We start from the raw sequence: 14,654 nt of genomic DNA, 5'->3' as shown, positions 1-14,654 counted from the left end.
CTCTTCTCACTGAGACAGAGAAGATGTGTGTGACTCTCAGCCTTCTAGCAGGCGTTGTCTCTCAATACCTGAGAGTCTCCAGTCTCCAGTGTGGATCCTCCAGTCCATCAGAGAGGACCTTCACTGAGGCTCCTGGATGATTGTAGCTCAGGTCCAGCTCTCTCAGATGGGAGGGGTTGGAGCTCAGAGCTGAGGCCAGGGAAGCACAGCCTTCCTCTGAGATCATACAGCCTGACAGCCTGCACACACACACACACACACACACACACACACACACACACACACACACACACACACACACACACACACACACACACACACTTTCATTATATGGAGGTATAGATCATTGACTGTAAAAAGAATGGACAGGATATCAGCTCTTTTCAGTGAGGCCAAATCATCTTAGATCGCCGCCCTGGCGGTCAGTCCCAGTATAGGTCACAAGTCCCGCCTCCGCCATGTTAGTGGGTGGGAAATGAGCCAAACTAAACAATCAACGTACACATCAGATATTATTTCCCAAAGGTGGTTTCTATCATTTTAGATCGTTCTTATCATGCTAATTAGGGGTGCACCGATCACGTTTTTTGCCACCGATCACCGATTGCCGATCACCTATGAGAAATATCTGCCCAACCGATCATCGACCGATCACCGATTACCGATTACCGATCACCGATATATATATATATACGCCCTGGGGTGTCCGTAAAAACACGAGGCAGGAGACAGATGGGAGTTCAACCGTTTAGTTGTCAGTTCTCTTCAGTACAGTACAGCAGTATAGGCTCTTTACAGCATTATGACAGGAATAGTAGGATTGTGTGTGGTCTGGAAAAAGGAGACAATAAAATATACAAACAGGTCAGTAACCAAGCTTGCTGTTATATAGGCCAATTATAGTGATAATTAACAACTAATAATATATAAATGATAATTAGGTAAACTGTAAGTCAGTTACTCTTAAACACCAGTCTTGAACCATGACTAAAGCCAAAGAGCTCCCACTCATAGAACCGGGGTTATGCACAATAACCGTCATACATTGGGATCCGCATCGAACGAACATCAAAACGACCCGCCCATCGAGGCCGAGTTACAGTGTTATAATTAGCAGCACTATGAGTGCGATCTACATAATGGTGACAGGGTTACATGACGGGAGAAACAACAGAATCACAAGCTACACACCAGCTAAACTCCATCTGAGTAGTGGCATTAATTAGCGCAACAGACAATCAAACCGCAAGTGCACGCCTAAACAAACGTTATTGCAATGATTGCAGGTAGATCGATCTAAAACCAAAAGGGAATGCAATACAGGAATGTTAACATAATAATGACTTACTGGTTGGTCATATACGCACACATGGAAGAAGGGGATTAGAACATGTTCAACTGATGTTCAAAGAAAGGAAGAAAGTCCGTCTGAACGGAGCGCACATCCACATCAGCCGCACACTTTCGCTTCCTTCAAAGTGCCCGCGGGAACATCAATGCTTGCGTGGAAATTGTCTGTGTGTGCGCGTGCACTACCCCGACTACCACAGTACCACCGTGTCAATCTGGGACTTTAATACACACGGACTTAACAGCATGCAAATGCCTCGGTAGGCGGGAGGACTGGAGGTAACTTCTCTCTGCTGAGGCTGCTCTAATCACCAGCTGATTTGTGTGATTCAAAGACGCAAGGGGTGTGTTGACAGTCTGGTGCGGTGTGTGCATGGAGGTGAGTACACTGACGAAAGCAAAGCGTGTGCTTTGCAACACAATGATATAAACGTTAGAGCACAATATGAAAGTTAAACGATAGACATTGAAGACATGAAAATGGGCTGCCTCATGTTTCTCACGTGCAGCATGATCGGCTATGCGATCGGCAACATTAAAGGAATATCGGAAACAGCAGATCACATATTTGAGGTCCAAATCGGCCGATACAGATTGCGTGTCGATCGATCGGTGCACCCCTAATGCTAATGCATGTTCAAGTGATCATGTTTCTGATCAGTTTGTTTTTAAGTAGTTATTTGACGATATACAAAGGGATGATTGACAGCTGTGGCAGCCAGTCTCAATTCACAATTGTGAAAAAATACATTATAGTCCTTTAGAGCCATCGCGATCTGACCTTCTGTTTCCCAGAAAATGTCAACATTTCTCTGATTGGATAGTGGGAGGTGGACTATATGTCTACAGGAGAGAGACAGAGTACAGCGGGGGGTTTGGAGTTACTGACCAAACACTCTATTTCAGTGATTGCTGTCAGAATATAGAGCCATTTAACATTTAGGCTATTTTAACACAAAAACATCGCTGAATGGACCTTTAAACAATATTAATGTTGCCTTGTAATCTGCAAGTGGTTTTCTTAGCAGTTGGATTTGGGTTTGTCCATGGTGAGGTGTAGCAGCACCTGGTGGAGATCTGGGGCCGGTTGCACCAACTGGTCTTAACTATGCCTGGTCGTAACTCCTACGTCGGTCTTAATTAAGACCATGGACTTACGCCTGTTGCACCAACACGGCTTATGTCTGGTCTTAACTATGCTGGTCGTAGCAATGCGCGTCCATGTGAATTGCCAGGGAATGCACCCTGATTGGATGATGTTGCAAAAAATGTGCCTCGCGACCTGCTTGGAGCACTGTGCCACTACGCTCTCTCAGCCACTACTGTAAAACACCCTCCCTCCTCCCATCCTCCCTCGCTCCGGGGGAAAAATGGCGGCTATTGAGCAGACAGAGTCAGTCTGAATGAAATTGAATGTAACGTTCCCAATTCTATGTATTAACTTCTAAAAAACTAACGGCAACATTTTGGAAGGCGGGTTAGGTTAACTAGTTAGTTATAATCTAACGTCGTGCTTTCAAAGACGGCGAACTGGCGGTGTTACGACGATGACGGTCAAAAAGGTCTCCGCGGAGATCTCTGTTACAGGCAGGCTCTACGCCTCCTCCTGACGAGGCGTAGGAGTTACGCCTGGTCTTAGTGAAAATAAGGCTTAAGTCGTCTTGGTGCAACCGGCGTAGCTGTTAGGTCGTAAAGTTACGACCAACTTAGCTTAAGACCAGTGTAAGACCAGTTGGTGCAACCGGCCCCTGCACTCTACTGACTGCACTTTTCTAGTTTTATTTTACTTGTGTTTATGCCTACAAAGCAAATGTTACTTTGTACTTGTGTCCGAGTTAAGGTGTCCATAAAATAGAATCGTACAAAACACCCTTAAATCTTGTGCTTATGTTTTCCCTAAAATGTTTAACCTTATCGAGAAGATTTAAGGGTGTTTTGTGTAGTCGATTCTATTTTATGGACACCTTAACTCGGACCCTAATGGAAATCTTTACATAAGGAGCTTTGTGCAACTGGGCCCTGTGTGTGTGTGTGTGTGTGTGTGTGTGTGTGTGTGTGTGTGTGTGTGTGTGTGTGTGTGTGTGTGTGTGTGTGTGTGTGTGTGTGTGTGTGTGTGTGTGTGTGTGTGTGTGTGTGTGTGTGTGTGTGTGTGTGTGTGTGTGTGTGTGTGTGTGTGTGTGTGTGTGTGTGTGTGTGTGTGTGTAATATGAAATGTCATGAAGTCACAATGACATGGCTCTGCAGAGAGCTTTTATTTTGACTGAGATACATGTGTGGAAGCAACAAAACTCATAGGTTGAAAACAGCAACAGTTGTATGTTTTGGAGGAACTGACAATGATCAAAAATATGCGGTCGTCACGCACGGCTAAAGTAGAAACCACTTAGCGGATGGAGAAGCTTTTCACTACAGTCTGCCACACCGTAGTGAGCAGTCATGCTCACAAGAACGGAGTGGACGCAGGATCTCAATATATTCAATATATATCACTGATGTGACATCAAAGTAAGTTTACGTTCAGAACTACTCTCATACATTAGTGTTTAGACCCGAAACATGACTCACAGTGTTATCTCATTTGTGTGTTTTTGTGTGTTTGTGTGTGTGTCAGAGAGAGAGAGAGAGAGAGAGAGAGAGAGAGAGAGAGAGAGAGAGAATTGTGTGTGTGTGAGAGAGAGAGGGAAAGAGGGAGTGTCACTCAACAATGTCTTGCAAATACCTTTTTTTGTGAATGCCATATTTGATGAGCTGTGGGAGCCGTGTCAAATCACATGAGGAAAGCTGTGAATGGATCTTACCTGAGAGTCTCCAGTCTGCAGTGTGGACTCTGCAGTCCATCAGAGACCAGCTTCATCCCTGAATCGTGAAGCTCGTTGTTACTCAGGTCGAGCTCTCTCAGACTGCAGGACTGGGAGCTGAGAAGTGAGGCCAGAGCTTCACAGCTTCTCTCTGACAGCTGACAGCCACTCAGTCTGCATGAGAATTAGTGATGGAGACAAACAACTTTAAAATGTTTTCCATTTAGCACTCATAAATGATAAACCACTTTTTGTGTTTTCAAGTATAGGTGGTGCTATGCTAAATAGCATTAAATTAGGCACTGCACTCTGTCGGGTTCCCAGTAGCGCAATCCCCAAGTTTGAAGTCAATTGGAAGAACGATTCTTGAGATAAACTACTTTCTGTGTTGCCAGTAGGTGGCGCTATGCCAAATTGCAAAAGATTTCAGCACTGCACTCCATCAGGCCCCCCTAAGCGCACTCCCCAAGTTTGATACATTAGTAATACAATTTACAATTAAGTTTAATTCAATTAAAGTGCCGTATTCTCATGATGCACCATGGATTTCTAACCGAATGACTCAATGCAGCTCATTGGCTATTGCTGTCATTCAATTATCATTAACCATTTATTTAGTCATCTGTTGTTTGCCTAACATTATGTAATGATTAGTGGTCATGATTGTGAACGTTCACGTTACTGTGATTACTAGCGACATATCCCACAGTGTGCTGTGAAACGATAACCTCACTGTGCAGTGAAAATCACTGAGCAGCACCCAATGTGGTAACACTTTATAATAACTATACATTATAAAGCAGTGGTAGCCAACACGGTGCCCGCGGGCACCTGGTCGCCCGCGGGGTGGCGCTGTGGCGCCCGCAGGCCACGTTCAGAAAAATGTAATTTTTTTTTTTTTTTTTTACACAAACAAGACAAAACAGACAAACAGGCTCAGACACAGGGGAAAGAAAAGAAATAAAAATAAAAATCTGAAAAATTATTTTTTATTTGTTTTTCTCCTCCCTTCCCACAATAACACACAAATGTAGAAAATAATTGGTTTAACAATGCATACGTTTTAAAAACGTTTATTGTCTGTGTATAATTTATTGTCTGTGTATAATTAATTATTGATTAACTATTTTGATCCACCTGGGCTGGGGTCAAAGTTTAGTTTTACGTTACGTCACTACGTCATTCACTCTGCGACAGTGTGACTGCCAGCTGCCAATGATTATATCAGTTGGCTAAGCTAAATGATGGAAAGCAAGAACAATGGCAGAAAAGCGAAAGAAAAAACATTACCAATTTCAAGAGGAGTGGGAGGAAGAGTTCTTCTTCACAACAGTGAAAGAAAAGAGTGTATGTCTTGATTAAATGCATAATACTCATTATTTGAAGGTAAATCGAGCAAATTTCAACAGGTAGCCCCACATGACTCTCTACCCTTCAGGTAGCCCTCGACCTCAAAAAGGTTGGTGACCCCTGCTATAAAGTATTAATAAACCTTTAGTAAATACATAATTCATCATGAATTCATCATTTATAAAGCATTATTCATACATCACTAAGCATTACTAACACAGTTATAAACATTTTATTCCTGATTAATAACCTAATCTCTAATGTGTTTAATGATTTTATTCTCATACTTTGTAAATGATAGATGCACATTTATAAATACGTATTGTATCAATTACAAACCATTTACTTAGGAGTTGTTAATGGTTCATAAGATCATTTAGAACGTGTAAGTAAATGATTAAACAACGTATGTACATTTATGTGTACATTTATGCATATGATTTGGACATGGTTAGTGAGTGTTAATAGATGGTTTATAAACACTTATTGATACTCAAACTCATGATTAATTAAGGTAGTTACTAGTCATTAGTTAAGTATTTCATGTGAGCTCATCTAAAGTGAGGACTATCTATGCCTTATAAAGCATGTAATAAATGAGATAGGAGGTTTGGGCTGGCCTTGACCAATGGAGGCAGATGTCTGAATGCCCAAACGGCCAGGGGGGTGACTCTGAGAGATGTGTTTCACTCAGGGTTTTGTGTCTCTAAGAGGGTCAGAATTGCATGATGGGGAGAAAATGCAAATTAAGCCTGCCAGATTTTCTTGAATAACTCTGGAACCGACGCTCTGATCTTTCTGAAATTGTCATCGCTTATCCAAGAAGTGAGCATGGGCTTTACAACGAAACCGTCCATGAGTCTCTACGACCTCGGGAAGTGGGTGAAATTGACATTTTTGTGTATTTTTATAGGTTTTAAAAAATAAGTGTCAAAGGTAGGGATGTCACAATATATCGTCCCACAGTATATCGCGATATCAAAACATGACAATATGTATCGTTGAGATTAAAGGCACTGTGTGTAAGATTCTGCACTATTAAATATCCCCAAACCAATACCTTGTATATATAGAGGAGGTATAGTGATTTATTTCTGTGTTTACAACTAAGCCACGCCCCCTCCCTGTGTTGTGATGGCCCTCTGTCCTTCCCCTCTAACATCCCGAATCTGTTTACATAGAAACCCCTCCCCCGAGAAGCCGACCTAGTGAGCCCCTCCCAGCCCACAGCCCAAAACAGAATTTTGTAGACCAAGATGGCGGAACCCTGATGCGGGCATTCCTGACTTTTACATTCCCTGATCCACCTTGTGCGGTTTCATACTTTAGCCAAATCGCCGCCGAAAAGAAATATCTCAGACCAGAGTCAACCTTGCCGGTCTGGCTTTGACTTGATGGAGAGCCCTACGAGCAGCTATATCTGGCCTGCAAAGTGACTCGGAGCTGGCGTGTTCTCCTGTACACAGTGGTAAGTAACGTTATCGCGTTTGCATGTCCCATTTCAGTAACGTTACGCATGATAGCGAAATGTACAAGTTGTTATCGATATTGTGAATTTGTTCTGTGAATGTTGTAATCACTTGGCTAACTGTTGCTTTTCACGGCTATTCAAATGACTTTACACTGCTATTGTAGCCTGCTGCAGGATTTGATTAGCTTGTCGTTCGTGTATAACTTATACACAGACATTCTGGTGACAAGTTGACATGAATGACATAACGTTACTTGTTCCCATTACAATTTTCGCATGCATTTTCTGTTTATAATTACGTCCAGTTGCTGTCACTATGACGCAGAACGGTATAGTAATGTGTAAACACTTAGAAAGGGCATGGAGAAAAGCTAGCTTCGCTAATGTTAGCAGTTTGTTGTTCTATTCTATCTCACTGCAACGTTACATTAGAAAATAGCTGTAACACCGTCCAAACAAATCAAGGTTTGGTAAAAGTATCTAATTCATGACAATGTGGAGGAACCCTGCCTTGATATCTACCAGCTACAAAATAGATGATTCAAATTAATACTAAACACGTTTCCATTTGTCTGATTTTCAAGGTGCCAGTCATCCGGTTACATGCTGCCACTCCGACGTTCTGCCACTCCGAAATATCGGCACTCCGAAAGGGGGTCTATATTCCCCGTTTTTCACTAACCTCTCCCAACCCCCACGCCAAACCTAACCTCCCCCTATGCCTAAACCTAACCTCCCCCAGACCCTAACCCAAAACCTAACCTCTCCCACCCCCACGCCTAAACCTAAGGTCGGCATTGCGGCTTCTAAGGTGAACGACCGCCAGTCCGAATGATGGAAGTTAACGTTCGGAGTGGCAGCATGTCGGAAAGGCAAAGGAACCCCCAGTCATCCAGTCATCCAGAAGATGACAAGATAGAAAACAAGTGGACCCACCATTATGATATTTGAGATGGAGAAATTGTGCTTTTATAGCAAACCTGTATAATACATGTTCTATCATCTTTGATGTTTAGATGTTTGCTGTCTGCAATCTTCTGTACACCAATAAAGTTGATATGACTTCATCCATGTCTCTTGGCCACTATTCTCCATTGTAACATTATATTTGCCTAAAGCTGAGTGTGTCTAGCTACAGTAGCCTAGTGCCTACCAGTATTTGTGTTTCTGTGTATATATAGCCTACTTTATATAATAGACAGTGTATGTGATGTTTCTCAGTAGCCTACATTGATTTCACAACTTCGTTTATCAGAAAAAATACTTTATTTGCAAAACTAAAATATGGGCTACACCAGGATGACGTGACCAGTTCCATCAGCTATGCGGTTCTTCAGGATGTCGACAAGATCTGCTATCGTCCTACAGCCGACCTTCCTCTCTGCGACCCTGTCTCCTCTTTGTCCCACTGGTGCTAGCCTGGGCTTCAGGCATACAGCTTGGTTTGCCTGCCTATAAAATACAGCAGTGATTCAAGCGTTTGAAATTAGTTTGAACAACTCTAACAATGAGAAAATACTAGCGTTGCACTATGAATACATTTTGGCCATGTCTTGGTATTAGCAGACGAACAAAAACACAGGCTAAGCTACTCACTGTTGACAGACAGCTGTGGTTAGCTAGCGATGTCCCCAACATTGAATTGAAATCATCCTAATTTAGCTATGTCAACCTGGTTTTAGACAACGTTTTGCCTAACTGTACTTAGCAATAGGGCAGGCTATGCAAAAGGTTAGGTTACAATGTAACCTTTTCAAAATCCATGTAACCATTACATGGATTTTGATCGGTTAGCAGATTATACAAATAAGTCTTACCAAGCGGACTATTGTCAATATCCTAAAGGTTTATGACTATCATGTGAAATTTGTCATTACTCAAGCCAAATACATAGCCGAGATGCATTCGTGCTTGTTTTATGTACTTACGTCTGCAGTAGGTAGGCTATGCACAAAATAGTTGTTAATATCTCCGTTGCTTGGGAGGGAGGGAGGGAGGGAGGGAGGTGGGGGAACCAGGGAGTGCTGTGCGCTGGTGGGTGGGATCATGGGTGGGATCGAGATTGTTTGGGTAAACAAGTTTTGTTATGGTTTGAAATGGCGACATCTAGTGGACAAAAAAAATCACACACAGTGCCTTTAAATCTCATATCGTGAGAAAAAGAAGCTGAACATGGTGGCACTGATCTGCATCTGATTGCATGCTCGCTCTCCTTTTCATTGCTTTGTTTGAACAGACGAGGGACGTTACAGACACGGAGGATGAAAATGGTGAAATCACTCAAATTAGCGTGGAGGATGCCCCCTCAAGTTACAAATCGATTGCAAAAAAATATTGTTAAAATATTGTATCGTATCGTTATCGTGAACCCAATATCGTGTATCGTATCGTATCGTGAACTGAATGTATCGTGATACCCCTAGTCAAAGGTGTAATAATTATTTATCCCTAAACACTAGATGGGTGGGGTTACTCCCCTAAGGCTTTGCAGATGGGGCGGTTCACTTGGGATCAATTGACCTATCGCTAAGCCACGCCCCGAACGCAGACGAGCCAATCACAGCGCGTGCAGCTCACAATACACTCGGACATTCTCAGCTTAGAGCTCCATAGAGAAGCACTAGAAAACGCGAGTTTCCTCTGGTTTTATACATTTATAAGTTGAAAAAATGGTCAAACGATATGCATGGGGGTAAATGCAACATTACGAGGTATCCTGGGAGGCCAGGCAATTGATAATATTAAACTAGTAAATGTAGATCCACTCACATCCACAATGCTACTGTTTTGGAGTTAAATCTGCGATCGTGGTGAGTGACAGCGAGGTGTGTGTGTGTGTGTGTGTGTGTGTGTGTGTGTGTGTGTGTGTGTGTGTGTGTGTGTGTGTGTGTGTGTGTGTGTGTGTGTGTGTGTGTGTGTGAGACAGGGTTTGTCCGTCCGGTTTAATAAAATACATTTAGTAGCGACGGCCCACTGATGATAAATCTTGGCCTTCAAAATAATATGAAATGTCCTTAAAAATGTCATGAGGTCACAATTACATGGCTCTGCAGAGAGCTTTTATTTTGACTGAGATACATGTGTGGAAGCAACAAAACTCATAGGTGGAAAACAGCAACAGTTGTATGTTTTGGAGGGACTGACAATGATCAAAAACATGCGGTTGTCACGCACGGCTAAAGTAGAAACCACTTAGCGGATGGAGAAGCTTTTTACAACAGTCTGCCACACTGTAGTGAGCAGTCATGCTCACAAGAACGGAGTGGACGCAGGATCTCAATATATTCAATATATCACTGATGTGACATCAAAGTAAGTTTACGTTCAGAACTACTCTCATACATTTGTGTTTAGACCTGAAACATGACTGGCAGTGTTATCTCATGTGTAGGGATGGGTACCGAACTCGGTACTTTTACAGGCACCGACCGAAAGTGGGCGGTACTACCGAGTATCAGTTCACATGACATGAAACGGTACCTCATTTCGGTACTTTTTTTTTTGTTCTATTATAATTAAAAAATGTCGGTACTTGAACGCATCTCAGTGATACAAAGACAGCGAGCGAGATAGAAATTCCGACGCAAACTTGAAGGCAACACACACGAGGGTGGGTTACGTCAGCACGTCACTGCCAAAACAAGCAGAAGAGAAGAAGATGGCCTCTCGCTTGCGGTCCACTTCACAAAGATAGACTCAGACAACGCCCGCTGTAACATTTGCGATGCGAAGTGCAAAGCTGGCCAGGGGAACACCTCTAACTTGAGGAAACACTTGGTCAAGCATAAAATCTTTTTAAATGCGGAAGACTGTAAAGTGTTCGATAGCCTGAGGGTGGACGCTGCATCCACCAGCAGCAAAGCACCTACAGCCAGCAGCTCCTCTGCTTCGTTAGCTGAAACGGACAACGACGACGACGAAACTTCAAGTGTCGCAAGTGAGGCGTCGACTTCTTCAACATCAGGTAACGTCATTTAATTAGCTAACGTTAGCGGGATAGTTGTAGCTTATAGCTTAGCATGTTTAGTAGCGTAACTAGCGTTGCTAACGTTATTATTATCCTCAGTTCGTGTCACCGTGAGACGTTCAACGTTACACTCTTGCTTTCTTTGCTAGGCCACCGTGTGAGAGCCGCACAGGAGACACCCTTCACCCTGGCGAAGAAAGCAGCTTTACCCCCGGCAGAAAGTAAATGAGTGCCACAGGGCAGTGACTGCCTTCATTGTAAAAGGCATGTTGCCCTTCGCAACGGTGGAGTCTCCATGGTTCAGGTAAATTATTTATTTATGTATAAATGGGTGATAATGTGTGCGTGTGTGTGTGATATTCATAGAGTAAGCTAAGTTAATAACAATAGTTATTTTTATTGTCTATATATAGGGAGATGACAGGGACCCTGAACCCAAAATACTCCCCTCCCTCCAGAGACCTTCTCACAAACACACTTATCCAAGCTTGGTATCGTGTTGAGAAGAAGAATGTGAAGGAGGAACTCAGGGCAGTTGACCATATTGCAGTGACCGCTGATGGATGGAGCAGTGTGGCACAAGACCATTACCTCACGGTCACTACCTTGCTGCAACAAGTAAACTCTTGGTTTGGGAGGGAAGAGGGAGGGAGGGGTTTTATTTTGTTGGGTGCTGCTGCTAAACAAACAAAAATCTAAATAAAGAACAATGTTGAAATTGAGAAGTTTGGACTTATTTGTTTTACAACTGTACATTTTTGTTGTTGCAATTTTTTTTTTTTTTTTTTTTTTTTTTTTTTTTTAACTCAAAAAAGTATCGAAAAAGGTACCGTTTTTGATACCGTACCGAATTCCAGGTACCGGTACCGTACCGGTATCGATTCAAATGTGAACGGTACCCAACCCTACTCATGTGTGTGTGTGTGTGTGTGTGTGTGTGTCAGAGAGAGAGTACTGTGTGCGTGTGCGTGTGCGTGTGTGCGTGTGCGTGTGTGTGTGTGGGAGAGAGAGAGGGAAAGAGGGAGAGAGTGTCACTCAACAATGTCTTGCAAATACGTTTTTTTTGTGAATGCCATATTTGATGAGCTGTGGGAGGGCTGGACAGCACAAATTAAAGCAGGATTTTTTTAATCAACTTCATACTTGCTGAAATGTTCTTATCATACATGTGGGTCTCTTCTCCCTGTGTATTCCATACTCTCTGGCTTTACACAAAATATGGAGGAACCCCATCTACTAGTGATGCGCGGGTCACCCAGAACCCGCCGGGTCCCGCGGGCTGGGCCGCCCCGCAGGCGGGCTGGGTTGGCAAATTATGAAAATATCGCGGGTGCGGGCGGGGCAGGCTCAGAACGTGACAAAGCAACATTATTAAATAATTTAGAGCAGTGAAACACGCAGAGTAATTAACCTTAAAGACGTGAACTCTCTCTCACACACAATCAGACAGACTCCTGCTGCACTCTCTATAGCCTACATGGAGTAAAGAAATGCTTCAATGAGGTAGCCTATGTGCTCTCAAAACAAACATTTTGGAAGGATTATTCGCTGTAATTATTATTTGAAGTGTCCATATAATGCCACCGCAGATTTTCTGTTGTGGACTCGACTGTGATCTATTTGTCAACTTTACTGCAATGTGAGTAGGCTGTAAACAATTGAGAGCGCATGAGGTAATTAAAAGAAATCAGACAGCGAGTCTAGCCGTATCTGCAAGCCGTGTGCGCACCTGCTGCACTACTACGTTTAGTAGCCTACTACTGCAACATGGCCAATTGAGAGCGCATGAGGTAATTACAATAAATGGGGAAGAATAAGAACTGTTTCTGTAGCCTGCCTAGTGCCTACCTCTATACCTGCTACCTCCATTTGAAACACTGCGGTCACGCTATCCGCACTTTGGGGAATCGCTATCTGAAGACCATGGATTAATTCAAGAAAGACCGACATGAAAGCAGCAGCGCAACTCATCCAGAGCAGACCTAGGCTACAACTGTTGTCGCGCACGGCAGCATGTGAGTGTCTGTGTGTGTGTGAGAGAGAGGGGGGAGAGATACAGAGTTATTAGCTACTTTGCACACCTTGGAAGCTCTGCTGTGCTCCTCCTGAGTCCGGAGACATATTACATTAAATTGGCCGTTGTGGGCTGCTGGGTTGGGCTGGGTTCGGAATTTTCAGATATTTTAACGGGCTGGGCGGGGCGGGCTGGCTCCAATGACGGGTTGGGTTGGGGCGGGCCTTAAAAAACCCTGACCCGCGCATCACTACCATCTACTAATTCAATATTTGCTTCATTTGAACTTTGCGTGTTTGTGTAACATTACATATCGTGTTTGTGTAACATTACATATCGTCGCTGTCCGATGAAAACCACTCATCTCCAAAACAGCAACTTTTCAGGAAATGAAAAAACCCTCTGCTCTTAAAATACTGGACACCATGTCATCAAAGTTGGCACGTCTTCATTATAGACGTCACATTTGTAATATCTGTCGTTACAATAGTAATATATTACCTGAATAAGCTCAAATGATGTTAGAGGATTATCAATCTGAGTTTGATGCACTTTTTCCGCAGTGCGCAGCTCCGCAAAGCCTCCCGCCGTCTGGAGCACACGGCCATGTGCACATACCTCCAGCCGGCTCCTCCAGCAGCGACCTCGAGCGCGCTCTCACGCCGAGTTAAGGGCTCATTATGCTTTCCGCATCAGCGAGGAACGCGAGTGTCCGCGCGGAAAAGTGACGTCAAATCAGCAGACACGCCCCTCCGCAAGGCTCCGTGCGGACGGTTTTCGAGCGGCCGTGCGCACGCCAAATTTTGTAACTACGCGGACGCGGACGCGGACGCGGACGCGGACGCGCTGGGCGGACAAAGTGGAGTTTTCAAGACTCGCGCTCAATTCCGCCTGCAGAAACCCACACAGAGTATAAAAGCTCCACACGTTTCCTCGTCGGATTCTGGGTCTCTCATTTCCGTGCGGCCGGCCAAAGCGTCAAGCATAATCCAGGCTTTAGAAACAGCGTCTCGGGGGAACAGAGCCTGCCAGTAACGCTAACATTACTCTCCACAGAAATCACTTTGATCTCCACAGTTTAAATGAGTTTGCAGCCCAGGGACAATTTTTTTTTTTTTTTATCTATTCATGTCAGACAATGTCAGAAACAAAAAAAGAAAATCACTGAGCAGCACCCATCGTGGTAACACTTTATAATAACTATACACTATAAAGCATTAATAAACCATTAGTAAATACATCATTCATCATGGATTCATCATTTATAAAGCATTATTCATACATCACTAAGCATTAGTAACACAGTTATAAACATTTTATTCCTGATTAATAACCTAATCTCTAATGTGTTTAATGATTTTATTCTCATACTTTGTAAATGATAGATTCACGATTTATAAATACATATTATTGCCATTCCCAAGTTCGTTAAAGCGATATCTCAAGAACGGCTTGATGGAATTTCTGCCAATTTGGCTCAAACGTCGACTTGGGCGCAAGGATGAACGGATTACATTTTGGTGATCAAAGGTCAAGGTCACTGTGACCTCTCGAATGCCATTTTCAAGCTTGTTAACGCAATATCTCAGGAATGCCTTGATGGAGTTTCTTCGAATTTGCCTCAGAACGTCCACTTGGACTCAAGGATGAACTGATTACATTTTGGTAGTCAAAGTTCAAGGTCACTGTGACCTCACACACCCA

The 14,654-nt window shown here is 43.3% G+C and overlaps 1 protein-coding gene across 2 annotated transcripts in view; it reads right to left on the bottom strand.

The window, feature by feature from the left end:
- The window catches only part of LOC310789454 (NLR family CARD domain-containing protein 3-like), a 118,017-nt gene that overhangs the window by 22,623 nt on the left and 80,740 nt on the right, over positions 1 to 14,654 (bottom strand). For both annotated transcript variants that reach the window (XM_083651097.1, XM_083651098.1), the window contains 2 exons: positions 4,149 to 4,322; positions 69 to 239 (listed from right to left, as the gene is read on the bottom strand). In XM_083651097.1, coding sequence (XP_083507223.1) covers positions 69 to 239; positions 4,149 to 4,322 — 345 coding nt within the window. The remainder of the gene's footprint in view (positions 1 to 68; positions 240 to 4,148; positions 4,323 to 14,654) is intronic.

Source organism: Poromitra crassiceps (genome assembly GCF_964638095.1).
Source record: "Poromitra crassiceps genome assembly, chromosome: 14".
In the NCBI taxonomy this organism is placed as follows: domain Eukaryota; kingdom Metazoa; phylum Chordata; class Actinopteri; order Beryciformes; family Melamphaidae; genus Poromitra; species Poromitra crassiceps.
Note: the sequence above shows the minus strand (reverse complement) of the source record. Positions and strands in the feature narration are given on the sequence as shown.